Below are 27,216 nucleotides of genomic sequence, written 5' to 3'. Positions count from 1 at the left end.
GTAGACCACTGCAGTTAATGCATCGGTCCAACGCTTTGAAGAACAGATCTGATACGGACACATCTGGAAAAGCGAAAGAACGAAGCTTGTTGATAGATCCTAAGGTAGTCGAGGTATTGAAGCCTTCACAAGCTTTTCTCAGACGATAAGAGTCACAATAGGTATTCGAATAGGTGAGGGCAGACATGCAAGTAAGCCAATCGGAAGCATGTCACGATGAGCCGATCTAGTCTTGGCAATGCGTTCATTCCAATCGATATTGAAGAAGGAGACGGCCAAACCAGGCTACAGTATACTTGTCTAGACATTCACTAGGTGGGCAGTAGGATTAGGGACAACTGAGCAAGTGAGATACTTATCACAGTACCGAGCGATGGACCGATGAAAGGAATGGAGAATGGATAGATACACATGTCATGCAAGCGGGAGCAAAAATTAGGTTCGGCAGCGGGCCCACGATTCTTCACCGCCAGGCATAAAGACGTCTTGGCCCGCGGGTTACAGAGGCAGACGGCTTGACTGCGAGTTCCAGACGGTTCAGAGTTTGGATCGCGAAGGAAAAGTCGATCTCATACACGCAATACTCGGTCGGAACAGTTTGCGCATCATAGACGCATGCGCCAGCGTCAGTCATCGTGAATGCGCGGAATCACAAAGCCCTAGAGACATGTTATCACGCCGCCGACGGTCATGGAAGTGGAAGCAACGAGTCTCGGGCATGCTGCCTTTGCGCCTCACGACTACGAAACTCCCCAAGCACCGTCGCCCTCACCCCTGAACTCGCCATGGCCTGAACTTGAAACTGACATGGCAAGACTGGAGGAAGGAGCGACCCGACTCGAACAACAACGGAGCCCCGCGCTGCCGCAGCCCCAAAATGACGACAATCTAGGAGCCAAGGAAGGCGCGCAACAAAGTTCCGGACACGACGCACTGCATGCAGTACCACCTACCTCTGACACTCAATCTCTCAATCTAAAGCCGCAAGCAGAGACGCTGTCGCAACCGCCGTCCAACGACGTCAGAAAGTCGCCCAAACCTCCGGCGAAGCCTATCTCGCTAGCACAATCGCTGTTCCCCGAGGACTTTGAAGACGACGTGGAGCAACAAGAGGAGGTCCCAGCTGCGGATGAACTGGTAGACCAAGCCCAGCCAGAGACTCTCCCGCAGACACAGACGCAGATCGAGCAGCAAACACTGGCCCCGACACAAGACGCGTTGCCGGACCTGGCCGATCAGTCTGTGCTTGACAAGCCCGCTCTGGTGCACTCGTATTCGTTGCCAGAGTCCATCGATCCACTGGACCAGTCCGTCGATCCACTCGATCAATCACGACCCCTCCAACCACAAACGCCTCCCAAAGACTACTCTGAGCTCGCAAATGCAGTCGCCGACCTGAATCTCCCTACAAATTCTCTCTTCCCTGCCGACCTCGCCCTGGCTTCATACGAGGCCGAAGAGGCCGCCCCTGTACAAGATGCTCAGAATGATCCTATGCAAGCTTTCGCGAAGCTGCAGTTTCCTGATGGCGACTTCTATGTTAATACCTATGCAGTCGAACTAGGTCGTGATCTCAATGCTGCAAAGTTTGAGCGAAAGGCAGGTCGCAAACACAAGATGAAGCTGAATAGAGACGTCCAGATGGAGCAAGATGCCGAAATGAATGTGGACGACGAGGGTCGCAACATTGCGCGCAGCAACGTCAGCGAGAGCGGTGGTATCGTTGGTGTCAACATCGACTACGACAGCGAAGAGAACGAAGAGGCCAAACGCCGCAAGCGCAAGCAGTTCCGCTCCACCAATTCCTCGCACTCGGTCGACCCCACCTCGCTCCTCACCAACCCATACGACCTTTCTCTCGACTGGCAACCGCAACAAGACAAGCCTTTCGAATACGAGTGCCCCTTCATCCCGATTCATCCCCAAGCCGGCCAGTCGTTCAAGAACATCTCTCGCAAACACATCCGTATCGAGTACAACCTACAGAAGGCCCACTGGGAAATGCTGGTCAATGGTAGAAATGGTGTCTTCCACGATGACAGCCACGTCGACAAAGGCTCTTTGGTCAAGCTTCACCACGGAAGCGAAATCTTGATCCAAGGCATCACCATCGTCTTCAAGCTGCCAGACAACGCCCGTGTTGAGGAGGAAGAGGAGGAGCCCGCTCACATCCTGTCAGACACTGATAGTTCCTTGTCTGACCTGGACAGTGTAGCTAGTCTTGGTTTCGCACATGATGATGATGATGAGGAGATAGGCCTCTCTTCAGAGGATGAGCCATTACGACTTAAACGACCAGCGCAGAAGAGAGAGCCACTCTCTAGAATCGTCAAGCTCAAATTCAAGCTCAAGAGAAACTTCCCTGCCGTTGCTGGATTGCCCGTCGAGAGAGAAGACAAGAAGGAGAAAGAGCAGGAGAGGGAGCGAGAGAAAGAGAAGAAGAAGGAAAGGGAGAGGGTCAAGGCGGAGATCAGAGAGAAGATCAAGGAGAAAGAGAAGGAGATAGAAGCTGAGAAGGAGAAGGAGAAAGCTGCCGAGAAGACCAAAGCCAAGGACAAGGAAAAGGACAAGGAGCGGGAGAAAGAGCGAAGGCCGTCCAAGTCTGGCAAGCAGAGTATCAAGGCTGACAAGCCTCCGAGAGCGGAAAAGGCAGAGAAAACGCCTAGGACGCCCAAAGTGGACAAGGTGGACAAGGTGGACAAGGTTGAGAAGACCGAGAAGGTGGAGAAGCCGGTGCAAAAGCTTGCCTTGCCGCAAAAGGTAGAGACAAGCATCCCAGCCGAGACGCCGAAGCCAGTCGAGGCTGCTGCAAAGACGATCGCCATGCCCACTCAGCCAGAGGTCCTCACGCCCATGTTCGAAGAACGAAGGGAGTCGGCCGTGGCCACGACCGAGATGCCGCCTCCTTCTCACCCCGTCGACTTCAAACACTCGGTCGAGCCCGATTCATATGAAGCACTCCAAGCCTTGCAAGTCACGCCCTCACAAACCCCTCCAGCCGTCCCTGCAGACCTACCCCCTGGTTCCATTCTTGCTGGCTTGGCCCCTGAGGAGATACCTCAAAAGCGCAAAGGACCCGGAAGACCTCCCAAGAACGGTGTCATGTCCAAACGCGACGAGGCCATCATTAAGCGAAAGACCAAGGAGTTGCAGAAGATGGGCAAGATCGTTCCCCCACTTGCTGAGCTTTTGGCTCTTGCCAGAGCTGAGGGTGGAAGCACTACCAAGAAGGACTCTAAACCAGAGGATGGCCGTGAGGGCGAACATCTGAGCCAGTCTGTCGAAATCGATCCCGCGCTCATGGCCATTCAGGAGCACAATAATGCTACACCATCCATCGAAGTCAAGACCGAGGGAGGTATCCCGGCCGCTCAGCCCACTCCAGACAAGGATGCGAACAAGCCCAAGAGGATCGTCAAGTCTCCATCGCCGCAAAAGCCTGAATCAGAGTACACCGAGGAGGAACTCAAGAAACCAACACAGACCTATGTGGTCCTGATCCATGAGGCTCTTTCGAAAGCTCCTACTGGTGTCATGGATCTGCAGCAGATCTACGATGCTATGCAGAAGATGTACCCTTGGTTCAAGTACAGGAGTACCACTGCTGGCTGGCAGAGTAGTGTCCGACACAACCTGATCAGCAGCGAGGCCTTTGAAGAGGCTGGCAAGATTGGCAAAGGCAGACTCTGGAAGATCAATCCTAATGTCTCCATCGACAAAGAGAAGAAGCGAAAAGCACCTACACCGCCACCGGACAACAGGCCGCCCCAGCAACAGCAACAATACCCCTACTATCCGAACAATCAATATCCTTATGGTCATCCTGGTGCGCCGGCGTATGGAGCTTATGCTAGACCAAGTCCTTACGGTACTCCTTACGGTCCACCGACTGTGCAGAATGGGTCAAGACCACCTGTCCCGACACCACAGCAGAAACCCGGCACCTACTACTCTCCGTACGCGTCAACCACACCGGGTGCTGCTGCTGCCGGTTCGCCTTATGGTCCACCAAGTAGAGCGCCGTATGCTCCCTACCCTCAGCCTCCTAGACCGCCTGGTAATACTTATGGACAGCCACCTCAGCCGCCACAGTCTGGTCAACCGCCGAACCAAGTACCTGGACAGAACCAGCCACAGCATCCTGGTCAAGCTCCTCATCCGACATCTGGACAACCTTACCAAGCTCCCGGAGCTCCGAATGGCCAGCCGCAGTACGCACCACAAGGAACCCAACAACCACCTCGCCCTGTGATGGCCCCAGGACCTGGACAGGCTCCTCCGCCGAACCAGAGTGGTATTACCTCGGAGAAGATGATAGACAACATCATGGATTACCACAAGAAGTACCTCAGTAACTTCCAAGGCCCCGAGCAGGAGAAAGCTAGAACGGTTTTCCGCAAGGCGACCAACAGACACATCCACAAAGGTATGGATCACGGTCCCTACGAGTCAGAGGAGGAAGAGAAGCTCTACAAAGCCATCGATAATATCATAACCACAACCCAGGCCGAGACTGCTGCCGCTGCCACTGCACAGCCTCAGACGAACGGTCAAGGGCCTGTGCAAGGTGGAGTCCCTCAAGGTCAAGCACAGGCAGGTGCTGCACAGAATGTTGCTGGTCCAGCTCCGCAGCCACAGGGTACTACTGCTCAAAACCCACCGCCTCCTGGCCAAGCACATCCGCCTGCTCCTCAACAGGACATGTCGGCTGGCCCGCAATCCATCAACGGCCATCATCCAATCCAGCATGTGTCAAGCTCAGAGCAAGCGTTAGCGGACGCGCTCAAGACGGCTATGCCTAGTGCACAAGCATTCAGGCAGGGTGCACCAATCGCGCCTTACTATCCAGCACCGCCGAATCATCAGGGTATCGCACCGAGACCTAGCCCGTACGGACAGCCACAAGGTCCACAGCAGCAAAGAATGCAGCCTCCACCGGGACAGCAACAAGCAACTCACGCTCGTCCTACTCTTGCTGCAGCACCGCCGGCCCCACAAGCGCAAGCACCAAGACCGACGTTTACCGCGCCGTCGCAGTCTCAGTCTACTGTAACGACACCGGGTGCTCCAACTCAAGTCGCTTCGAGACCTGTCGCTCCTGCTCCAAGCCAACCCATACAACCTTCGCCCGTACAAGCTCCAGGTCAACCGCCACAGCAACATCCAGGACCGGTCTCGGGTCAGGCTAATCAGCAGCTACCTGCGCCGGCACCTGTGTCTCAGCCCCTGCCCGCAAGCCAGCCACTTCAGCCATCCGTGTCGTCGCAGACATCGACGCCTGCTCCCTCAATACAGCAACAGACGCCTGCACCTGTAACCGAATCGGCAGCCACTACACCAGCATCAGTGGCGCCCCAAGTGCAAGCTGTACCAACGCAGCCTCCAACGCCGGTCGCTGCTGCCACGCCTCCGCAAGCTTCTGTGGCACCGACGCCTCCGGCAGATCCGAATGCCCATGGCGGTCTGAAGCGGCCTATCGAGATTGATAACGATGGCGACCGCGACGCCAAGAAGCAGAAGACTGACGAACAGACATAGAGTTGTGCGGTCTGGCAAAACAAGGTGTATATGGATGGAATGATGTTTATGAGGCGTTGCTGTTTCCGGCATTCTCTTCTCACTGTCGATGTTTTCTTTTCCATTCTTTCTGCTTCTTTTATTGTTTTGTGTTTTTCTGGCGTTGTATATCATGAGGCATAAACATGTCACATGGGGATGGTGATGTTTTCTGCTTTCAAGCGACGGAGTGGAATGGTGTCTGCATGCGAAACAAAAAAAACGCTGGTTGGGACCACGGGCGGTGTTAAACATTCGAGTAATGGCGTTCTTTTACTATTACAGCAAGAGGCAACTGATGCTACCAGCTATTACTACTATTGGAACTATTGAGAATCATGAATACCCGTTTTCTTACGGACTTTCTTCCCATATGTTCGACGTGCGTGATGCTGTGACAATATTGCTGGACGCAGGAGCAATGTGCTGTGAGCATGGACGACACGTGTATTTAGAAGGAGCTATCGGATGATCGATCCTTCCTCCTGCGCTTGTCATGCGTGAACTGCATGGCGTCTTGCCCTGACGCTGAGATCGAGACGAGGCAGGGGCGATACACCGATCGCTTCTTACTCCCTCGCTCGTCTGCTCTATCCAAAGCTAGCTGAAAAGTCCATTCTGCAGATTAGATTGGTGAGTCGCTTTCGCTCGAGGGGGTTTAAACTTGAACTCAAACAATCTCTTGCGACACTCGCGTTTTTCTGCTCTTGTACTGGCTCGTGGTGGACGCGCCCGGCGTTGTCAGTTCCATATAAATCGCGATTGAGAGTTAGATCGGCGCTGCTGATGAGACAGTCTGGAAGCTCGAGGAGCGCTCGCGATATGGCAGAAGACATCAAACAGAGAGCAGGGTAGCGGTGTTTGCTCGAGTGCTGTTTCTACATGGATATCTCCTTGCTCAAGAAACCTGAGAATTTGATTCAAAGCCTGTCTCTTTTGTAAAGCGGGATCATGCTCCATGCCACACTCTCAGAAGAGCACGACATCGAAGCCTCTGCGCTCGAGAAACACATCCCAGCGCTCGCCATTACCTTCGTCCCAATAGGCTCGCAGAGCTGTTGATGCAGCGTCTGCATTACCCCAACCGTAGTTGCGGATACGGTTCATGCAAGCTTCAATGTAATCTCTTAAGTCTGGGTCTTCGGCCTCACATCCGGCGGTGAAAAGCGGCCATAGGATCAAGACGTTTGCAGGCGATTCTGGCCTCAGCCTGCCGAGAAGGTCGAGCATAGATGCTAGAGCTATTGCTGGTTTCGGGTCTAATTCGGGGAGTTCTTGTACGCGTCGGTACAAGTGTAGAAGTGCTGCATGTACAAAAATTTGGTGTACATATACTGCCTCCTCCATGAGAACAGGATCCTGAGTATGCGATAACGAGGGCGATGATGCGCGGGTAAACAAAAGCGAAAGCTGTTGTTCTGTCAACAGGATATTGTCTGCCAAGAGCATGTCCAAATCGTCAGCCATCTCGGCGTAGCCAGAGTCCAAAGAAGAGCCCAAAACTTTGCGACGACGTTGTAGACGAGCCATACGGCCAATACGAGCGAGGACCGGCATGAGCTCCAGCGAGAAGCCAACAAACTCGTCAATGTACTGAGGGGACGAACCTCCGTTTGGCGCTCCAACAGACCAGAATTGGCCATCTGACGAACTGGTCTTATCAAGACTCATGATGCTGGCGAAGATATCGACGACGGCGAACCAGCGAATGAGGAAGAGCTTCTTATCGTCCAGATTCGTGACAGCCTCACGTCGAGACTTGCCTAGGGCGAGGGACAGTAGATTTTCTGCGCCATGCAAATGCGTTCGCATAGCCACTGTATTTCCAGCCATGACTTCATTAGTGCAAAGAAAGAGTACAGTACAAATGGTCGAGAAATTAGGAGCTTCCGCAGGGTCATTCATAGCTTTCCGTAGTCCAGTCAGTGCCTTTCGCAAGAAGAAGGCTGTTCGATTCTGTAGGTCTACTGAATAATTTCCTCGGAGACGTCGTACCTGATCACAGGACAAGGCCAGAGCTGCTGATAGTAAATGTGGTGTTTGCGCTGCGACAGACAAAACTTCTTGATGGATTGACGGTGCCATCAGTGGAAACAGGGTAAGCGATGTATGGGTGATATAATGATGCAGGAAGAAGTATGCGTTGGGAGACTCGGAAGGACACAGCAGAGGATACTGGCTCAGAGATGGTGGCAGAGCTGGAGTCTGTCAGCTTGTCCCGGTCAGAGCAATGATTGATGCTTACTTGGTGGAGAATAATGCTGGTAAGGTATGAGGGATACGTCTCGCTCAATTGTTTCATCAGCCAACTCGAAATCGAGGTCAAATTCGTCAGCGACGGGACCTGTCTGTATGAGTGCATTGCTCTCAGGTAGAGGAAACACATCTTGAAAATCGTCCAAGCCAGATGGAATACTGAAGTCCTGGGTGGCTACGATGTTGTAAGTGGCCGTCCAAGAACCAACTAATTCAAGAGAAGCCTTACCACTCAATAAATCTAGACCAGTGTGTTGTGTAACATCAGAGTCCTCGACTTGCGATGGTTGAGGTTCTTCGTGCGACAAAGTTGTCTTATCAGTAGTTTCCACTTCATTTTGAACAGTCGCATCAGACGATAACGGCTCAGCATGAGCAGTCGCGACACCTTCAGCAAGATTAGTGACCCAAGGCTCCTTGGTCCTCGGCTTCTTAAAGGGTCGTCCCTGCGTCCAAGACAACTTCAACTCGTAGGAGCATCGCTCGGGATGTCTCTTGCACCTTACACAGCTAGGCTTGCCCTCGTCGCATTTCACACGTTTTCGCTTGCACTCTGAACATCCTGTCCGCGATTTTGATCCACCAGCAGTCGCTTTCGGATCGGACATGTTGGTTGTAAATCCATCTGTATGGTCATGATACCTAGATTGAGAAAGCTGGATGACACACCGGCGGATGACTGTCGATGGTTGTTAATCGGCTAAAGTTGCTCTATCACCGGTCTGCACCCGAGGTCGGCGGGCTGGCGTTAGCGGCTTCGATATAACGAAGCCTCCATCCAGGACCAATAGCGACAACACGGTGCTTCGACGCTTGCTCCTACTACATGTCGTGGAAAGTTAGTGACCGTCGCAAGCAACAGATCATTCATGGCAAGGATGCATTTGGTAGTAGCAAAGAGCAATATCGGCCCATATCTCCGAGCGTAAAGCCTTATCAACCATGTGGGCTCTCGGATTGGATCAACGTAACGCGGCTTACTGTCACTCCGAAGATCTTGGTGGGCTTGACTTTTCTTCTTCCCATGGCACATTCGCAGATAGAACGATATCTCAGAAAGGCAGTTCCTTGCGTTTATCGTCATTGAGCATACAACTATACAAAAGCATGAGGAAGACCCGAGTTCTTGTTCAAGAAATTCACCACCCGTTTCTTTTTTATCAACACCTCAAAACTCGCGAGTTGAGATGTTCTTCCTTTCGTTGTTTACACATGTCTTTTGCTTTCTCATCTTCTTTATCACGAAAAGAGCGATTGCCATTCAGCCAGATAATTCCAATAACTTGCTGGCTGTAGGAGGTGTGTTGTTCTTGAGCCCGTGTACATCAGAGGACTGACTGATCTCGTAGACACCAATTTGAGGTTGCTCCCAAGCGCTTGAACACATAATGCGGACATGGCCACCCAAAAGCGATAACATCACGCTGGAGCCAAGTCGTGTGATTATTCCCTACAACACATGCCTAGTGTAGACCACGGTCACCATGAGGTGTCGTTACGCACTCCGAACTCAGATGTCGAGCGTAAATCACATCCAGCCCACGCATGCTCTGCCACACACACTTGCAGGCATGCCCTGATATCGATAGATGCGACCGAGGAAGGAGACAATTAGTCTGTGACATGTGACTGGTGTTCGGAGGTCGTGGAGAGAATCGGGCTAAGGAAGAAGCGGAAGTGGTAGAAATGGCATGGATGTATACAAGTCTAGAGAAGTCATTAAGAACACCGACAGAGAGGGGGTTGTAGAATCGAATTGTAGTCGCGAATAGTGCTATGTCGACGGGAGCAGAAGCATATCAAAGTGGAAATCGTCAGCTGTAGCACCATAACGCCGATCCCAAGAAAAACGACAAAACTGAACCAGGGTATGCCTCGAGATTGTACGGTCTTTGCAGCTGAACATGTAGCGGGATGAAGAGGTAAGGGAGAACGAAAGAAATCACATGGCCATCTCAGCCTGTAGTCTCCGAAGCTCGGCCTCTTCGTCGTCTTCTTCTTCTTGTACAGGTGCCTTGCCTCTTGCTGGAAATGGTCAGTATGAGATGATGAGAGTGGCGCATGTGTGCCAGTGAAAGACTCACGTTCGGTGTTGTTGACGCTCGGCATGCGATGGACTTGGTCGTGTACAGGCATGGTGCCAGTCTTGAGCATTGTGTTGTCCAACTCTTCTTGTTGAAGGTCTGCAAGCTCGGATTCGAGCTCGTCATCATCAACAGCATTTGCCATGGAGCCTTGAGTGAGAGCACTGGCAATCTCCTTGCTGATGGCGTGCTGTTCCTCGAGGTTCTCCATGGTAGCATCGACCTTGTCGATTGTCAAGTCGCCGTGAATCGACTTCATGGCCTTGGAAGCGTTGCCAAGAGCGTCGAGAGTCTCCTTGTTGATGTTTGCCGTCTCGATGCTGGCAATCTGACCCTCGAGATTCATGATCTGAGCCGACGTTTGCTCCAGGGTTGTCTCGAGTTGCTTCTTCTTTCGCAAGGCGTTCTTGGCAGCTGTGGTGAGTGTCAGAGAGCGGCGCGTACCGTCTTGGGTCAAATGTGCATACCAGTCTTGTTTGTGTTGATGAACTTCCTGGCCTTCTGGTCCTCCTCGTCCATTTGATTCTGCAAGTGCTTCTCACGCTTGTTCAGCATCTCGAGAGTACTCCTCAGCTGCAGAATGGCCTTCTTTGGGGCATCTTTCTTCGCAGCCGAGTTGCCGCCAAACCAACCACCCAACCCCCAGCCAGACATGTTGTGAGATGCTACGTGCGGTGGCGCTTGTAGGCGTGCGGGATAGCGGTCCTTTTGCTACAGACGCGGGCTATAGCGATCGTCGGACAGGAAGGTGGGGGACGTGTGTGCTCGTGTGATGGCGGGGTACCAGGTGGACGCGACGGGTTCCAGCGAACGATGTGGCGACGCGACAGAGGGGAGTAGGTAATGAGCGGTATACGGCAGTGATCAGTAGCAGGTAGCGTCTAGTCTGGGTCGAGATGGTGTTGTGGAGAAGTGTTTGTGCTGCTGGCTGCCTCCCACCGCCCGCTTGACCATGACGCACCCACCTGCCAAGCCCCTGGAGATTGTCCCATCGCCCAATCATACGCCACCAATCTGACTACAGACTCACTCAGCCTTCATGGTTCTTCGTTCTTTGTTCTTTGTTCAGACTACGGTACAGGGCATATCGATCGCGCTCCGCATTGTCGCTCACTACTGCTGACCGTCGACCCACATGAGCGCCTCGTCGCCCCTACCGAGCCGTCTCTGTTCCATCAGTCAGCTGCCGACTTTACGTTCAAGCGATAAAGTCCGCTTTCTCGGATGGTAGGAATTCAATTTCTCCTTTGCATTGCGTTCTTCTAAGTATGAAAGCGTAAATCACTACGATGAAGCCACTGCTACATTGTCTCTCTTCCACAACTTCCCGACTCCCCAAGATCGCCAAATCGCTCAAGTCGATATCAGCCAACTGCTCGACACTATTGACCGTCAACTCCTTCAGATCGGTGCCTGGATCAATGTTGTCGGCTACGTCACTCCATCAACATCTACGAACCGTATCCAAGTCCAAGCCGTCATCATCTGGTCTGCAGGCGCAATCAACCTGCAGCAGTATGAGACCGCTCTTGTCTCTAGACAGACGACATGACCTGCTACATATCTGGTTGTAACGACATGAAACGATACTGAACATCCGCAGACGGCTCTCAGATGACATCGACCTTCTCAATCTATCCCGCCATCTCCATGTTCCGAAGGGTACCTATTTCCAGTTTCCAGTGCGATGAACCACCTATCGCCGCGTCCTCGGGATGTGGAACTATCACCCTGTCCGGCGGAAAATGGACATGCTTGCGAGATGTTGTGGATAGCTGAGCTCCGTGGTGTCCAACATCGTCTCTTGGTAAGCCCATCCGGCTAACCTGATCTTGGACCCGATTTCGTTGACTTCTGGCCCAATGTTCGTGTCGTGGTTGACTAAGGATTCTTCTATGTATGTCTCCATCATGGCAGCATCCCAGCCACCACTTCCCTTCGAACTATTGCCCATGAAGTAGTCTGGACGAAGAGATAAGATCTGCGGGTTCAGTCTACTTGGTAGGTGGGGCGCGTACACAAAGGCCTTCTTGTCTTTCTTGAGCATCTCCTGGACTTCCGGATGATCCACCACGGTATTTGTTCCAGTATCGGTATCGCGTGGTATCTTCTGGAGTAGATACTTTGTTCGAGTATCGAATGCAGGATCCTGAAAAATTCTTTTCACAGGAGTATGTTCACGTCCCGCCCGTGTGCACTCAATTCTCCACTTATCGTCAATAGCCTTCCATATATACACAAAGACGGCGTACTGTGTAACCCAGGCGTTGGTAGATGTACCAGCATCGCCGAGTCCCCCGGAGAATTGGTCAAGGCCCAGGCAGATCATAGTATTAATCCCATCCATTGTGTCTACGGCATATTGGAGCTGGCCTCGGAATCTCTTCCATTCAGGACTGTTATTGATCTGCCAGAGTATCGTCATAACTCGCTGGGACGCGTAGAACAATCGGGCGGGATGTCCATTAATGTAAGGCGGCTCAAAGAAGTCGGACATATCCAGCCCAACCTTCTGTTTTGATTGATCCCAATTGAAGTCGTCGATTGTTCGGTTTAGCTTCTGCTCGAGCGGCCCTTTTGAAACTATAGGGGCATCGCTTGATATGTCTTCGCTCATGTTGATTATCCTTATAGAGGAATTCCAGATTTCACTGTTCACGGCCGATGCTATAGCAAGCATACTCGGTGGTAAATCATGGCAATTATATCTATCCCGAGCCTTTGTCTCAACCGCATCAAAAGAGCTCTTTGTAAGGACCGAAAGCGGAAGACCACACAGATATCGGTTGCGTCGAAGATATGTCTGCTCCGTATGGGCGTGGACGCTTCCGGCATCCAGATGTACTGTAGTTGACTGATTCGCAGCATATCTGCCGACAAGGATGCTTAGCCATTTAATGAGACCTCGAAAACCACAGGCTCTCTTTGAACACGACTGCAGACCTGAGATTCACTGTGCTTTTAGATAGACGGATCTCAGAAAAGACCTCGTGTAGCGATACTGTTCTTAAGCTAATCACTACAGACCTGGCAAAATCACCTGGATCAAAAACTTCCAACTCAACACTTATTAGATGACAGATACGTGAACACCAAAAGCCCGAAAACTCGTACCAAACCACGCAAGGGTATCCCTCCATCTACATCAGCAACAATAAAATCCTACTCATTCAGCATTCGGCTTCCAAATCCCGGCCACTTTGTCAGTCTTGTTCCTGATCGGGAAGTTTCGCGGATCCAGATCTGGATTGAAGTTTTCTGGCGATTGTTGTCGCTCAAGCCTACGCTTTCGATCTTGCTCTTGCCGTTGTTTGGATGAAGATGCGGGGATCTCTGAGGCTGTTGATGTCGTACTGGTTGCAGAACTTTTCCCTCTATCCCATAGGCTGTTGTCCGCCAGATATTGACGTGCAGATGCTGCTATGGGCTCTGTGCCGACGCTTTGTATGGGGTTGTACGCAGGTTCGGATTGGGCAGGAGCGAGGGTCATGGCAGAAAGAGTTACACTTGCCGATTCAGCTGCAGAAGCTGTGCGAACACCGCCCAAAGGTGGCCCACCGTGGGCATCTTCAGGACCGCCGTACGATTCCCGGTTGGGATCAGAATTTGAGGAATCTGCTTCGCTCCTGTCCTTGTTTGAAGACACCAGCTCAGGATGTTTCAATTTCGGGAAGTGGACAAACGTATTTTGAAACCAGCGTTTCCGCTGACTGGGATGAATGCGATCGTAGGTTCCATCAAACTCGATCAAGTCGTAGTAGTCGTCAAAGGAAGCAGTGCGATCAATTATCTCCCTCAACTCTTTGGTCAGTTCTCTATGGCCGCTCATGTATACTTGTCGGATATATCGCGCTGCCAGAACCTGACCAGTCCCAGAATAGGTGTTCTGGATTTTATTGCCAATATACAGCGCTGGTAGCGAAGGAAGAATGGTATCCACAAAGGCTGACGCAGGTAAATGGATTGCAAAGACGAAGGACGACTTGGTCATGTGTTTCAAACACCCTGGGTGCTCAACCACTTTCCCTCCCGCGAGGGACGATAGCAGATACTCCTCTCCAATTCCGAATCTTGGATCCTGAAAGACCATGGGTATCGTAGTTTTCTGCTTCATCTGGAGCCTATTACGGATAGTGATGAATACGGCAAGTTGGTGCACAAATGCCTCTTCTGTTTTCTGATCACAGTCGGCGAAAACTCCTGTCGCCAGACCAACAGCCGAGTCGACGTGTCCAGCTTTGTCTACGATGCCGGTAATCCAGTCTCTGAAATGTCGTCTGCCTTCCTCTGCGGATGTCCCAATATCGCGAAGAACTCCCTCCACCTTTTCCCACATTTCATGGTAGGGAGTGAGGATCTTTCCTGGATGTCCGTTGTCGTCCTCTTTGTCCACTACGAATTCTGGGAATTTGTCTCGAAACTCGTCGTGCACCTCTAGCCACGCATCATCCGTTATGCCAGCCCATGAGCTATTGTTGCTCTTACGCGGGAATGGATTCACAGGCTCCGGAGGAGCTGACCTTTGAATTTGCACCATCTTGATGTACCTGGCAGTATGAAACTAGGGAAGTAAGCCCTTTCGACATCAGCAAAAAGTATTTCACGATATCTCCACTGGCTGCATTCGTCAAATTGCCGTGAGCTGGAACCGTAAGCGGCTGGCTTTGTGATACTTCCTCGAAATTACTGCCGCTTCGAGCATTTCATTTTGATACTCTGGCTCTACCCACATAACTTTATCCGGAAAGGTCGGTGGAGAGACTCGTGCTCCTTAGATCAAGTAACGCTAAGCCAAGGAGTGTACGAGGAACAAAGAGCGGAGAGCAGACCTCCATCGCAGGAAATAGGACGATGGAGTTGGTCAAGGGTCAAAAAGCCAGAGATTTAATACAACTTGACGGACGCGTGTTTGATTGTCCTCGTGCGAAAACTAGAACATGAAGTCACGTTCATTTCTACGCCAATCGTTGTCAGGTGTGTGACCCTTGTCAATAGTTGCGAGAAGCTGTGTTAGATGATGCAAGACAACAGAACATGATCAATGCACCCTTCAGTACTGTCATACTGCTAATCTCACTAAACAATAGTCTCAACTATCCTAATTGTTAATTTGCTGTGCTCCAAATACTTCCGCTCAAGGGCCGCTTTCGCACATAGAACGTAGCGATCTCGAAAGCGTCCTCTATTGCGACCTTCAGTCTAATGTCCTCCTTCAGTATCTCTTCATCCAAGTATATTCCGTTGAAACGAACACTTTCGTGCGTGTTGAAGAACCGAGTCAACTCGTCGTACATAGCAGTAGTCTCCGGATCAAGGGCTGGGTCGCCAGTTCTGTATACACTTTCGATATAATGTTTACCGATCACTATTCCTATGCCGGATGTGTCGCTATCTAATGGAACGGTGAACAAAATCTCAGGACTCATGCCTGGCTTGGAGATGGTACCAAACATGGTTGAAGCAGGTAAACGAGGCGCATAGACGAAAGTGTGGTGACCAATATGCTGATCGGCTGCTGGCGGCCACACGATCTTCTGGCTGCCTAGAGTTTCCAGCACATGTCTTTCATTGACTCCGAATCTTGGATCCTGGAATGCCTTTGGTAGCGATCCTAACTGTATGTGCTGCTGGTTCTCGATTATCTCACATAGAGCGAAGAACATGCCGCACTGTTGGACAAAAACACCTCTGGATTCGGTACGACCAGAAGAAGCTAATTCGCCCAGGCCAAGACATACGGCATTATTGATCTGTCCAGCTTTTGCGACCATGTTCTGAAGGTACTTGCGATATTCTGTGGCGTGAACATTGGATGGATGAGGATTTATTATCGCGTGGCATACGTTTAGGGTCTCCTTCCAGATCATATCCAGCTTCCCGTTCGTTGGACTACCTTGAGGATCCCACTCTCCTGGACTGAAGTGAGGATGCTTGAGGAAAAATTGATTTAGTAAGTTGTTCCAGCAACGATCAGTGATACCGGCTTTGTTCGTCTCAGAGAGCTGGGCTCGTGGATAGGGATTTGGGGGCCCGTTTGGTGGTATTCCAGCCATGTTTTGATTGTAATTCAATGAACGTAGAGAGTAGTGATGGTGATTTTGTAATTGCTCAATGGTCGATCCGTCACAAGCTGAGATAAAACATGTTACCACCAATGTCGTCGTCCCTTCTACCCCGGTGTAAGGATGTGGATCCAGTGCCCGTCGGACCCGCAACCAGCCGGTGTTGCCATGGTGTAGGAATGTGTCGAGTCCGGAAGACCTGAAGTCATGGACAAGCAATCCTAATGACAAAGCTTCGCTGCAAGGAGAGGAATTTCCGAGTATGGCCGAGACGAGGAATGTACAAATCCGGCTGGCTAATTACGCTACTCGCTGGACAACGAGGTTGAGGACTTGATTACCTAGATGCACCGAGTTCCAGTCGTCGCGACAAGAAACCACAAGTCTGGACAGGAATGATTTGATGGTGAAGAAGCAAGATACTTTTGCTCTATTCAAGATGACGCTATGTAGATATAAACATGAAATGATGTTTTAGAGTGTCGCTCTGGCAGTTGCGTTGGAGAACAGTGTTACGTGAGTCGCGCTTCGGATGTTTATTGCGTCAGTCTGGTGTGGAAGTTGCTAAGGGTCGTTGCTGCTTAGGTGGCTCTTTCTGTTCACGTGCACTCCAGCTCTGTCCTGTCCATAACAGAGTCTACTCCCATAGAACCTTGACGTAGTGGTACCACTTAGTGTATGGCTTTTTTGGCTTGTGAGTAGTCATAACTTCATCAAGACCAGTCACAAGATCGACAGTATGAGGCGGACGGGCCCAAAGTTCGCTCCTAGCCCAGAAGACCTTGTGAACCACGTAGATGATGATGGGAATGGGAATGCCAACATAAGCCGTGAAGAAGCTGGCGATTGACCAATTCTGAGGCCAAAATACAGTGAAGCCGTTGATCAAGGTCAGAACACTGAAGAAGACCATGGCGAACCAAGCGCCCCAGGGCTGCATGATGGTGTTTCTATATGGAAGCTCGCTGTCGGGGATGCCTTGAGCGACAATCGCCTTGCGGAAGCGAAGATAGGTGACGCAGCAGCAGATCCATGAGATGAAAGCCGAGGTGTTGGTGAGGTTGACAAACCAGTTGAAGACGACACTTGCAGAGTTTGCAACGTTGAGATAAGCCAGAAGGGCGAAGAGTGATGACACTCCCATTGCGCGATAAGGCACACCGTTCTTGCTGCATTTCTTGAACCAAGCTGGGGCGTTGCCGGCGAGAGCCAAGGAGTACAGACTACGTCCAGAGAGGTAGAGGAAAGAGTTTCCGGAGCTCCATGCTGAGAGAACGATACCACCATTGATAATCGAGTCAAGGATAGGGATACCGGCGTTCTTGATTCCAACCACGAACGCTGATGAGCCAGCACCAGCACCTCCATTAGTCAAGGCAGAGTCGTTCGAAGGACAGATGACACCAATGGCGAGCACCGAAAAGATGTAGAAGAAGATCAAACGGTAAAAGTATCTTCTGGCAGCGATAGGCAGGTTACGGCGAGGATCCTCAATCTCGCCGCCAGTCGCGACCAACAGTTCCGGGGCGAATGCGAAGGGAAATGCACTTAGCACCCAAGTCGAGAGTAGGGCGATAAAACGTCCAGTGTTTCCCTCAGCAAGGTAGACGTTCGCAGCGCCAGGGTTCTGCCAGTATCTGAAACCCAGCCGGTCATGAGACGGGCCTCCACCCCAGAAGAGGACAAGGGAAACAAGCAGAAGTCCAACCATCATGATGACTTTTGTTCCAGCAAACCAAAATTCGACTTCGCCGTAGAACTTGACAGGGAGAAGATTCAAAGCCACGATCAGGACAAGCATGATTGAGATCCAGACAGCAATGCTGATGGTGGATCCCCAGTACTCGATAACCAGTCCAGCTGCCGTGATTTCGTATGGTACCAAGATGCCGAGGGAGTACCTTGTCGTTGTCAGCGAAGTAAAATTGATTAAGGTCAAACAAGTCAATTTACCAGTATAGCCAGCCCAAAGCGAAACCGAAGCTAGACGAGACAAAACGATCCGCGAACATGGTCATGCTAGAGCCACGGGTAGGCAGGTAGGCGGACATTTCGGTGATGGCTGGTCATGTCAGAATATATCACCTCGACGTACGGTCCAGACGCGGACCTCCAGACATACCAGTAACAATCATCCAAATCAACGCTGCCATAAAGATGAATGACCCCAAGATGAATGCCGGACCTCCCCTAGCAAGTGTTTGACCAGATCCGACGAACAGTCCAGTACCAATCGTGCCACCGAGAGCGATCATTTGAGCATGTCGTGATTTAAGCCCTCGTTGCGTTGTTCCGTAGGACTCGTCGAAGACATCGCCAACGTCGCCTCGTACAGGGCCTGATGATGTTTGATAGATGCCATCGCCCTTCTCGTGATCGACCTCAAATGGCGATTTCACACGAGACTGCTCGCGTGACAGTTTGTCGGACATGATTACGAAGTCGGGTCGCTTCGTCCTGGAAGTTGGGTGGTAGTGGTCGAGCTCAATGTCAATGCAGAGAGAGGAGAATGCCTGTAGCACACAATAGACCAATCGAAAGAGTTCGAGTGATTAGAATGCTAAAAAGCTGAGTGGAGTGCCTGTGAAGAGGACACGTCCACGACGGAGTGCTATTATACTTGACCATCCTCAATACTATCGACAAATAGGATGCTCTGAACAAGTACGCAGGCCAAGAGATAAGCCCAGGAAGACCAGCGACTGGGCAAGCGTAACCGCAGCAAAGGTTGTTCTCGGACCGTCTCCCTCACCTGCAGCGGCCATGAGCGGCATAAGTCATGTCTGCGACAAGGGTATTCGATCTGCAAAAAATATTCGGAGGTCGTTTTACCATTTGCAGAACAGCTTGGGTACTGATAAGATGTTCAGGAACGACGCTAGAAAAGAGGGCCCTATGAAAACGCCTCGCTGTTATCTGTTTCGTTTTGGTTGATTTCAATGGCATGAATCGTAGATGCAGGTCAATCCTGATGCTGGTAGTTTGCATGACTTGCACAGGACAGCTAAATGAAGCCACCACGTCTGGCGAGTGTCGCAATAATCAATGTTCTTCGCAAGGGTCGACCCATTCAGAGCGTGGGGAGTTGAACCATCGAACAGCCAACATGTTGCCAAGCAGTATCGTCGCAAGAGAGCACTCTTCCTGTGATGATTGAAGGAAATGTGCAAGTCCCAAGTGGCGATTTGGTGTCTGCCGCACAGACCTCGCTTGGTATGCGATAACAGCCTTTCTCATGCTGTGACGAGATAAGCTTATACATGTTTACTTTCAAGCCTCTTCGCTTTCTCGCGGCCCACGTATGCTTATTGCCGTATAACCTATCATTTTCTAGAGAGAACACTCGGAAGCAGGAAGAAAGATAGGTTATGGTCGGTTGAACACAGTTCGATGGCTGACAGGTACGAAGATGGGGGAAGGAGGGGGCTGGTTCTTTGCTCTTGGCAGATGTTCCTTCCGTGCACTCGAGTGTCTTCTTGATCAAAGCGCTCTCGATGCAAACCTGTGTCGCCGTCACATGAGCAGAGACAGGACTTGGGGCAAGTCCGAGATGTTTTGGAGGGAGTCCGAAGAACTGGTCAGAGAAGCGGATGACCCCGCCTCTGTACCCCGCCATATGATGGCATCTAACTGCATGGGGCGACCCATCCGTAGATGCTTACAGATGCTTTGAGGCTCGAACATTCATCGAGAGCAGATATATAGAGCGCCATTGAGCCTTGTCCTCACCATCATTTGACCCCGAAACACCACGATCATGTCTTCCGCAGCCTCTTTCCGCCAGCTCATCGGCATGTCGCCATCGACAGCCAGCGTCTCGGACTCCACCCTCATCATCATCGACGCCCAGAACGAATATGCCGAGGGTCAATTGAAGTGCTCCAACACCGCGTCCTCTCGCAAGGTCATCGCCTCGCTGCTGAAGAAGTACCGCGACGGCAACGGAAAGATTGTCCACGTTGTGCACGACACACCCGATGGCGCACCCGTCTTCACACCTGGCACCAAGCTCGCCGAGGAGTTCGAGGAGCTTGCACCAAAGGATGGAGAGAAGGTTATCCACAAGAACTACCCTAGCTCTTTTGCCAAAACCGACCTGCACGAGCACCTTGGTGGTGGCAAGATTGTGCTGACCGGATACATGGTATGGTTGATTGTGCTCCATCTCTTTGTGCAGAATACTCATGACTATCGCAGGCGCACGTTTGCGTGTCGACAACAGCCAGACAAGGAGCCGAGCTGGGTTATGATGTTGTGTGTGTCGAGGACGCAATCGGCGACCGATCGATCCCTGGAGTCGAGGCTGAGGAGCTGACCAAGACTGCTCTAAACGAGATTGCCGATGCATTCGGTACCGTCATTCAGAGCAGCGAGATCAAGTAGACCATAACACAGAGCTCACTGTCTATAATCCTCAATCTTCCTCAGCATGTTTCAATGTGTAGATGGTCATGGCGAGACTGTGACCGTCGGCAAAATCAGCTTCAGGCATCTTGTGTTCATGATGAGTGTCCAGGACCGTCTTGGAGGCAGCCAATGCATCGTCGCAATCTTTCTGCAGCCGGTTTGAGCCTTCTGGGTCGTTGGCCAAGCGGTAACGAGCACGTTCGGCTTCTTCAGCCACCCAGTGCATGGATGAGCTGATGTATAGAGGCGACTTTGCAGCGACCAGCATGAAGGGCAGCTCGAGCACCCATTCCAGACAGGGTATAAAGATGAGGCTGGCATCATCTACTATTTCTTCTGCTCGTGGTTGTTCCAGAACAAGCACGTCGAGAGACTTGAGGAATTCTCTGTCGAGCGACGTGAAGCGCGGCTCTTGGGCGTACAGTTTGAGCTCGTCGCCGTGCTTCAGGTTCGGTCGCACTGTTTCAGTCAGCTAGGGCTCAGGAGTCGACATGTATGCTGTACCCTACCCATATCTATCAGATCCATGAACATGACCAGTTGCCAAACACTCCTGAGGCGATTGGCCCATGACAGACTTGGACTGCCCAGAGCGACACAGACAGCCTTGTTCAAAGACCATCCACCCTCAGTCATCTGCCTTGCCAACAGCTGTTGGAGCCATCGGCGCGCTTCGCTATTGACCCATTGTTGTTTGCATCTCTTGTGTTCATCCAATAGCTTTTCCAACGTGAGCGATCGATCGACCGGCGGGAGCGCCTCCTGCACTAAGGGCGTGTTGCCATGTCGAGTGGGAGCTGTGCGCTCAACTCTAGACCACCCATCTTCCGACTCCGATATCACTCGTTTGGGATGATAAGGTTTACGAGGTCTACGTGACGAGTGCGGCATGTTGGATGTTTCTCGCACAAATTTGTTTCTGCAGCCATTTCTGGAGCATGTGAAAATGCCAAGAATACCACTGCTTTGACCACTTGATGAGCTACCGCCCATCTACCAATCCATCTTCAATTCATCTCGGCATCAGCAACAACATGCTTCTGCCACATCACGTTCAGGTACTAAGATGAGGTCAACGAGGTGTCACTACGTCCACATTCGTACATTCGTGCTCAATGTGGCACCCAAATCCTCCGCATAAGCTGCAGCTGCATGCATATTTGATTCCTTCAAGTCTCCGGACTACGGACTGCTCTAATCTGCACAAGTAGGACGACTATAAAAACTGTTTGCGGTCCTACCGAGCTCGTCGCATCTTGTCCTTTCTCGTGTATTTTTTTCATCATATAAGGCGTCAGCAATGGCATCACCCATAGTTCTCCTTGTCTCGATCTTGTCTCTCGTCACCAAGGCCATAGCCCAAAGTCTCAATGTCTCCACCGTTGCGGTGCAGAACGGCACTTCCATGCTAGAATGCTGGAGTCTGCAATCTCCTACCTCGGGCGCCGGTGCTCAGAATTATCCACTCGGTGACTTCAGCAATGCCTTTATCGGTGCGATTCCACCACATACTTATATCGGTGCTGCTTGGCCAGCTTCTATCCAGTAACTTGCTTCCAGTATACCTGCTGTGACATCTACTGATATGGACTAGATACTCAATGATCCTCCAGGGCCTCGTGCACATCTCTCTTCCCTACAGCGACGACGAAATTTACATCCAACCCGGACCTCTGAGTACTCTTCTCGTCATCGATCAGAGAAACGTCTCAATTTCTGGTCATATCACTGATTTTCCAGGCTCGGAAACTACTCTGATTGCTCAGTTTCCGGTTACTGGCAACAAGATACCTGTCCATACTGTGTTGCATAGTGGTCCTTGCGGTTTGGGCGATGTTCGAGGTTTGACAGGCTGACTAGATGTTCGTGGGCAGGAGACCTTTCCACGTGTTCTTAAAGATAATACCTATAAGGATGGCATTGAGTGGTTGATTGGAGCATTATAAAGTCGCTCGAACGTTTGGACAGTGTTGAGGCACTGTTTTGACCAAGTCAAACAAGTTGGTTGCACAACCCTGACCAGATATCATGTCGCACTTTTGAACCATCTTTTAATGTATCCGTGCTGAATTTACATGTCATTTACACAGCTGGACATCTAGCTATCAGGTCAATGAAATATTTCGTTAAACTCATCATTGTGCGTGTTGAGACGACTGGGTTATAGAAACATCACGCTCACTTGGACCCCTGTCCTTGTGCACAACTATGTCGTGGGAAAGTGTCTCTGAATTATTCAAGATCGAATCATGGGCCATGTTAAAATATCTATTTGCTAATGATACAAGAGAAACGAAAGCTAAATTACTGGTCGTACGTGTACTGTCTTCTCAAGAAATCCATGTCAATCAGAACCCCAACGCCTTGCTTGTCGATAGCGATAATTCAAGTTGCTTCATCCTGCCATCGCCTGCTTCTGAGTGTGCTGGCGATCCGCGTTCGGTCCCCAGCCACCTTCAATCTTCTTGGTCGCCTTCTGCATGCGATCGATGCCATCACCTCCGATCTTGCCGCTGGCTGTGTCTTCTTCTGGTGACTCGACTGCAGTGTCGCTGTCGAGACTTGATTTCTCTGCGTGAGCCTTTGTACCTTCTGTCTCTCCACTCGCATCGATTGCGCCAGTGTCTTCAGGGCCAGCTTCGTTTCCTCCCCTCTGTTCGCGGTTACCGTGCATGGATTGGTGATGCATCTCCTCGCGAGGACGATCCAAGGTCTGACCATTGGGCGCAACTGCGTCCGAGTGTTCGTAATCGTCAGGCTGGTCCATGGCACTTGCCCTAGGTTGCTCGGCAATGCGCATTTCCTTCCGACGTTGGCTAAACACCTTCTCAATATCCTTGCCTTCTTTCTCGGCCTCGATGGCCCGTCTTGTTGCACTGACATTCTCGAGGGCTCCGTTCTCTTCCCACTTGTGCTCTTCTTTAGACACACTCAGCCTGCCACGAATTCTGCCGCCATTATGACGCTCGTGCTTCTTCTTCACGTCCCAGGCTTCTTTCATGACTTTCCAGCCCTCATCAACCATTCTCTCAGTCTTCTGAGTGTCATTTTTCTTGTTCTTCTGATCGGTCTCACGCAGCGCCTGCATATCCTTCTGTCCTTGAATGATATGTGCTCTGCGGATGAAGGAGGTGGTGCCAGGACCGCCGATGCGCTTGGTGATTTCTTTTCGCACACCCTGAGCCAGGAAGAACGGAGGCGTGATGATGGCAGAGATGTCTTTGAGAACAAAGCCGCCAATACCACGAGCGCATCCAATACCGAGACCAGTAAACTTGCCGTGCTTGCTTTTTCCGTCTTGCCATCCATGCATAGGTTGCGTAACCAAACCAGTCCATCCGTCGTATATTCCGTAGAACAATTCTTGACCTGCAGCTCTTGAGCCCGAGTGCATGCCGGTGATTCGAATAGGCTTGCGGACAGAGGCGTCACCATACAGTCGAGGTGCATTGTGGAAGCCCTGACCAATAGCCAATCCAAGATCCAATGGCATGCTCGCCAACGCGCCACCTGACTCAACGAATGCATCGCCGAATTCTGCCGCAAGTTCACGAGCAAGAGGCTCGTCGTCGACAGATTGGACTGAGCCCAGGGTAGTATTGGTCGAGGTGTGCATGGGACCAGCGGGTCGATTTGAATCCTGGTTTCCGCCGGTACTGGTGTTGCCTTGAGCAGCTTCTTTAAGCAACTTCTTCTGCTCCTTCCTCTCTGCACGTTCCTTCTTCTTCTTCTCGCGTTCGTCTCGTTTTCTGAAGTTCTTTGCAACGCTCGTGGGTACCATGCCAACACCTCTTGCGATTCCAGTACCTGTCTTTAGCAGTGCACCTGCTGCGCCAGAGATTGGTTCTCCGGCCCCATCGAAGTCGCTCCACTCATAGTGACGCAGAAGACGCAATTCCTTCCAGGAAATCTTCTTGCGCTCGATTAAGATGTCGGCTGCTAATGCGCTCAATCGGAGGTTAGATGACTTCATTTTCCATACAGCCACCCTGTCTTCGAGGATTGAACAACGCATACTATGTCGTCCGGCGAATGGCAAGCTTCGATGGAAGCTCTTGACTGCATTTTCTGCACCGTCTCCTTCTGCGGCAATGCTCTCTGCTATTTCTTCGGCGTTTTTGCGAGCATCGTCTGTAAGGCACTGTTTGATACCCTCTGCAAGCTTTTCTGCGTCCAATTTCTTGTATGGGATTGACTCATGGGCACCGGCCTTGGCCTTTGAAACCATAGCGCCCCAAAATGGCTGGTCTCCGAAGAATGGTACAATCATGGTAGGCTACACACGACGAAGTCAGCAAACGTTCTATCCTGAAGTAAGACATGATGTATTTCAAAACTTCAGCAACCTCCGTCGGGATGAGAAGTATGGGGACAAACGTGACATACCTTGCCAGCCTTCAGACCGGCAGCTGCGGTACCGGCGCCGCCGTGATGGACCACAGCCTTCACTCGTGGGAACAGCCAATCGTGAGGAGTATTTTCGAGCATGAAAATGTTGTCAGGGGTATTGTCACCCCCTAAACCGCCCCATCCCTTAGAGACTAGTGCTCGGACCCCTGCAATCTTGACTGCATCGAATATCATCTTCGTGAACTTATCGGGATCATCGACGACAATACTTCCAAACCCAATGTAGATAGGGGGTTCTCCTGCGTCCAGAAAATCTGTCAATTCTTTCGGCGGGTCGTAGTCACTCGCAAGGTCGAGGAAAACATAACCAGCAATGTCAATCTCCGGACCCCAGTCCTTTGGTTTTGGTACGAGGCCTGGACTCCAGAGGTAAGTATAGGGGACCTTCATTCGGTAGAGTGCTCCAGGGGCCCATAAACTGCTGACAGGCTCCAAACCGAGGGTTTTGACACGGAACTTGTTGACGAGGTCACCGAGACCTTGCCACGTCATCATTTCCACCAGGGGGTAACTCATGAAATTGACGTATTCCACACTGGTGTTGCTTTTCTGGGGACTGATGTTGGCGAGGGGGTGAGGAAATGATTGTGTTGGAGAGTAGGGGAACGTGAACATAATGTGCAGAGGGATACCGAGTCGCTCTGCGATATGGACGTGCGCAAAGGACGGCGGATTTGCGATTATTGCGTCGGCGACGAAGGGTGCTTTGTTACCCAACATCTTCATGTTGGCCTTGTCATGCTCGTCGTCCGTAGCGTTGACACATGCGCGCCAAAGTCCTTCGAAGATCTCGGCCATTCCTTTTCTGCGCCGAGCGATCTCACCTTGCCTGACGGTTTCCAGACTAGGTATGAGACCCGGATTCTTGACCATGAAGGCCATTAGCTCAGAGGGATCACCTCCTATAGAAAAAAATTCAAGTCCAACGTCCTTCTCGATAAAGTCTTTGAAGGCTGGATGGGTTGCAATCCGTACTCGGTGTCCGTAACGCTTGAGGATGCGTGCAATCTGTAGGAACGGCTGAATATCGCCTCGACTTCCAATGACCATAATGACGATATTCAATCGTGGCCTCTTAACAGTTTCGTGGAATGAAGATGCAATGGAGGCGGCATCGTCGGAGAAGCCATCTTGTGAATCGTCATCGGCCTTTATGTGGTGCTCCTCCGAGCTAGATTCTGACCCCTGCTCGTCTCGCGAGGCATGTTTGTGTGGCACACCAAGATGATTCTGGATCGTCTGCCCAAAGGTTTTCGCAATGTATCCGTTATTGGCAGTCTCGCTGACAGAGATGTTCAGTCTTCCGTCCCTCTTAGAAGCCTTACCTTCTGCTTGATCAACATTGACCTTCGTGTTTGATTTTTCCCTCTTCATCTGACGTCGTTTCTGTTTGCCGGAATCACTGTCTGAAGAAGACGAAGAAGACTCTGAATCGTCATCGGTATGTTGGGTATGTTGCGTGTGGGAGGTACTTCGCTGCAGAGCATTCATAATGGTTGCACTCCGGGGCATAGCCTTGGGCCTCTCGGTCTGCCATGATCTCTCCAAGCTGGGACGATCGCCGGTCGGTAGTGATTGTGTGTTCGTGAGCCCTGGCGCGTTGGCAGGCGTCTTTGCGTGGTCGGTCCTTTCAATATTGCGGTCGAGATTGTTGTTCTGCTGGGACTGTCCTCCGAAGTATCCCTCGTCCTCACTGGCTTGCAGAGGAGCGGTAGCGGGCGTTTGATAGACTGAGTGCGACTGGTCTCCATCGATGCCATGAGGCGGGAACTGCGTCTCCGGAGGTACGACAGTAGGGACGAGTGCTTCACCATTGCTGTCGGTAAGTACGAGGCTCTTCTCTGCCTCACCGAGCGACTTGGTGGTCGCTTCAGAAGTCGACATTGAGTACAGGCAAGCACCTGTATGTGCTGCGGCTCAAACGCGGATTGACCAGGCAAAGCTTCGTCAAAGCAAAAGTTGAGACGCGTCTTGACAAAGTCGCATCAATCCAAAACGACAGGGGGCAGAAACGACGAAAGAGGAGAGCGAACGTTTGCACTTGCCTTCTGACGCCTTCTAAACCATCATTCCGGTTTCCACGAGCGTCTTGTCGATGATGAGGTGTGAAGTCTGACCCAATGCGGACTTAGAAATTGCGGCATGACGTAGGAAATCCGGATTCGCGCGCTGCCCAGGTATCAAAACCCATCGTCTTTCATATCCCCACAGCGGCTCTGGCTGCCATCTGACTTCTGGAGAACTCTATGTCGTAACACATCTTGAATGAAGATCTTCGAAAAGCTTCAGCTTGTGCGGCTGATTTGAGCCCCATGAACACTATAGTCTTATACACGGTGCTAGGTGCAACGATCCAGTATAGTCACAAAGAGACGTTGGAGGCTCGAAGAATGCTGTGCGTCTCGATACCAGCACTAACAGCTTATAGGCTCGATCTGCAG

The 27,216-nt window shown here is 51.3% G+C and overlaps 13 protein-coding genes across 13 annotated transcripts; 4 read left to right on the top strand and 9 right to left on the bottom strand.

Moving 5' to 3' along the window:
• Nucleotides 1–551: 551 nt before the first annotated feature.
• Nucleotides 552–5,678, top strand: AUEXF2481DRAFT_370395 (uncharacterized protein). Its single transcript, XM_013492188.1, has one exon. It carries the CDS (start codon nt 691–693, stop codon nt 5,536–5,538), a length of 4,848 nt encoding a protein of 1,615 aa, XP_013347642.1. The 5' UTR covers nt 552–690; the 3' UTR covers nt 5,539–5,678.
• Nucleotides 5,679–6,525: 847 nt separating this feature from the next.
• Nucleotides 6,526–8,420, bottom strand: AUEXF2481DRAFT_1515 (uncharacterized protein; the record flags this gene model as incomplete). Its single annotated transcript, XM_013491675.1, has 3 exons — nt 6,526–7,754; nt 7,802–7,987; nt 8,042–8,420. 3 exons carry the CDS (start codon nt 8,418–8,420, stop codon nt 6,526–6,528), a joined length of 1,794 nt encoding a protein of 597 aa, XP_013347129.1.
• Nucleotides 8,421–9,754: 1,334 nt separating this feature from the next.
• Nucleotides 9,755–10,550, bottom strand: AUEXF2481DRAFT_1514 (uncharacterized protein; the record flags this gene model as incomplete). The annotated part of the gene is made up of 3 exons (XM_013491674.1): nt 9,755–9,837; nt 9,897–10,310; nt 10,364–10,550. The coding sequence occupies 3 exons, from the start codon at nt 10,548–10,550 to the stop codon at nt 9,755–9,757; spliced, it is 684 nt and encodes a 227-aa protein (XP_013347128.1).
• A 481-nt stretch (nt 10,551–11,031) lies between these two features.
• AUEXF2481DRAFT_1513 (uncharacterized protein) lies at nt 11,032–11,448 on the top strand (the record flags this gene model as incomplete). The annotated part of the gene is made up of 2 exons (XM_013491673.1): nt 11,032–11,123; nt 11,172–11,448. The coding sequence occupies 2 exons, from the start codon at nt 11,032–11,034 to the stop codon at nt 11,446–11,448; spliced, it is 369 nt and encodes a 122-aa protein (XP_013347127.1).
• AUEXF2481DRAFT_370485 (uncharacterized protein) lies at nt 11,351–12,819 on the bottom strand. The gene has a single exon (XM_013492187.1). It carries the CDS (start codon nt 12,574–12,576, stop codon nt 11,623–11,625), a length of 954 nt encoding a protein of 317 aa, XP_013347641.1. The 5' UTR covers nt 12,577–12,819; the 3' UTR covers nt 11,351–11,622.
• A 243-nt stretch (nt 12,820–13,062) lies between these two features.
• Nucleotides 13,063–14,433, bottom strand: AUEXF2481DRAFT_25932 (uncharacterized protein; the record flags this gene model as incomplete). The annotated part of the gene is made up of 1 exon (XM_013491824.1): nt 13,063–14,433. One exon carries the CDS (start codon nt 14,431–14,433, stop codon nt 13,063–13,065), a length of 1,371 nt encoding a protein of 456 aa, XP_013347278.1.
• Nucleotides 14,434–14,717: 284 nt separating this feature from the next.
• AUEXF2481DRAFT_370374 (uncharacterized protein) lies at nt 14,718–16,272 on the bottom strand. The gene has a single exon (XM_013492186.1). It carries the CDS (start codon nt 15,947–15,949, stop codon nt 15,002–15,004), a length of 948 nt encoding a protein of 315 aa, XP_013347640.1. The 5' UTR covers nt 15,950–16,272; the 3' UTR covers nt 14,718–15,001.
• A 323-nt stretch (nt 16,273–16,595) lies between these two features.
• AUEXF2481DRAFT_62461 (uncharacterized protein) lies at nt 16,596–18,390 on the bottom strand (the record flags this gene model as incomplete). The annotated part of the gene is made up of 3 exons (XM_013492141.1): nt 16,596–17,859; nt 17,912–18,020; nt 18,081–18,390. 3 exons carry the CDS (start codon nt 18,388–18,390, stop codon nt 16,596–16,598), a joined length of 1,683 nt encoding a protein of 560 aa, XP_013347595.1.
• Nucleotides 18,391–18,960: 570 nt separating this feature from the next.
• On the bottom strand, nt 18,961–19,700 carry AUEXF2481DRAFT_370491 (uncharacterized protein). Its single transcript, XM_013492185.1, has one exon. It carries the CDS (start codon nt 19,572–19,574, stop codon nt 19,029–19,031), a length of 546 nt encoding a protein of 181 aa, XP_013347639.1. The 5' UTR covers nt 19,575–19,700; the 3' UTR covers nt 18,961–19,028.
• On the top strand, nt 19,317–20,409 carry AUEXF2481DRAFT_35982 (uncharacterized protein). Its single transcript, XM_013491944.1, has 2 exons — nt 19,317–20,102; nt 20,156–20,409. Exons 1-2 carry the CDS (start codon nt 19,716–19,718, stop codon nt 20,339–20,341), a joined length of 573 nt encoding a protein of 190 aa, XP_013347398.1. The 5' UTR covers nt 19,317–19,715; the 3' UTR covers nt 20,342–20,409.
• AUEXF2481DRAFT_1507 (uncharacterized protein) lies at nt 20,373–21,256 on the bottom strand (the record flags this gene model as incomplete). Its single annotated transcript, XM_013491672.1, has 2 exons — nt 20,373–20,824; nt 20,875–21,256. The coding sequence occupies 2 exons, from the start codon at nt 21,254–21,256 to the stop codon at nt 20,373–20,375; spliced, it is 834 nt and encodes a 277-aa protein (XP_013347126.1).
• A 409-nt stretch (nt 21,257–21,665) lies between these two features.
• On the top strand, nt 21,666–22,221 carry AUEXF2481DRAFT_25927 (uncharacterized protein; the record flags this gene model as incomplete). Its single annotated transcript, XM_013491823.1, has 2 exons — nt 21,666–21,910; nt 21,960–22,221. 2 exons carry the CDS (start codon nt 21,666–21,668, stop codon nt 22,219–22,221), a joined length of 507 nt encoding a protein of 168 aa, XP_013347277.1.
• Nucleotides 22,222–22,578: 357 nt separating this feature from the next.
• On the bottom strand, nt 22,579–26,855 carry AUEXF2481DRAFT_35979 (glycosyltransferase family 1 protein). Its single transcript, XM_013491943.1, has 2 exons — nt 24,752–26,855; nt 22,579–24,641 (listed from the first exon to the last, which is right to left on the bottom strand). Exons 1-2 carry the CDS (start codon nt 26,657–26,659, stop codon nt 22,761–22,763), a joined length of 3,789 nt encoding a protein of 1,262 aa, XP_013347397.1. The 5' UTR covers nt 26,660–26,855; the 3' UTR covers nt 22,579–22,760.
• Between the last annotated feature and the right edge of the window lie 361 nt (nt 26,856–27,216).

Source organism: Aureobasidium subglaciale (assembly GCF_000721755.1).
Source record: "Aureobasidium subglaciale EXF-2481 unplaced genomic scaffold scaffold_2, whole genome shotgun sequence".
NCBI classification, from domain to species: domain Eukaryota; kingdom Fungi; phylum Ascomycota; class Dothideomycetes; order Dothideales; family Saccotheciaceae; genus Aureobasidium; species Aureobasidium subglaciale.
This window is presented reverse-complemented; position numbering and strand designations above follow the sequence as displayed.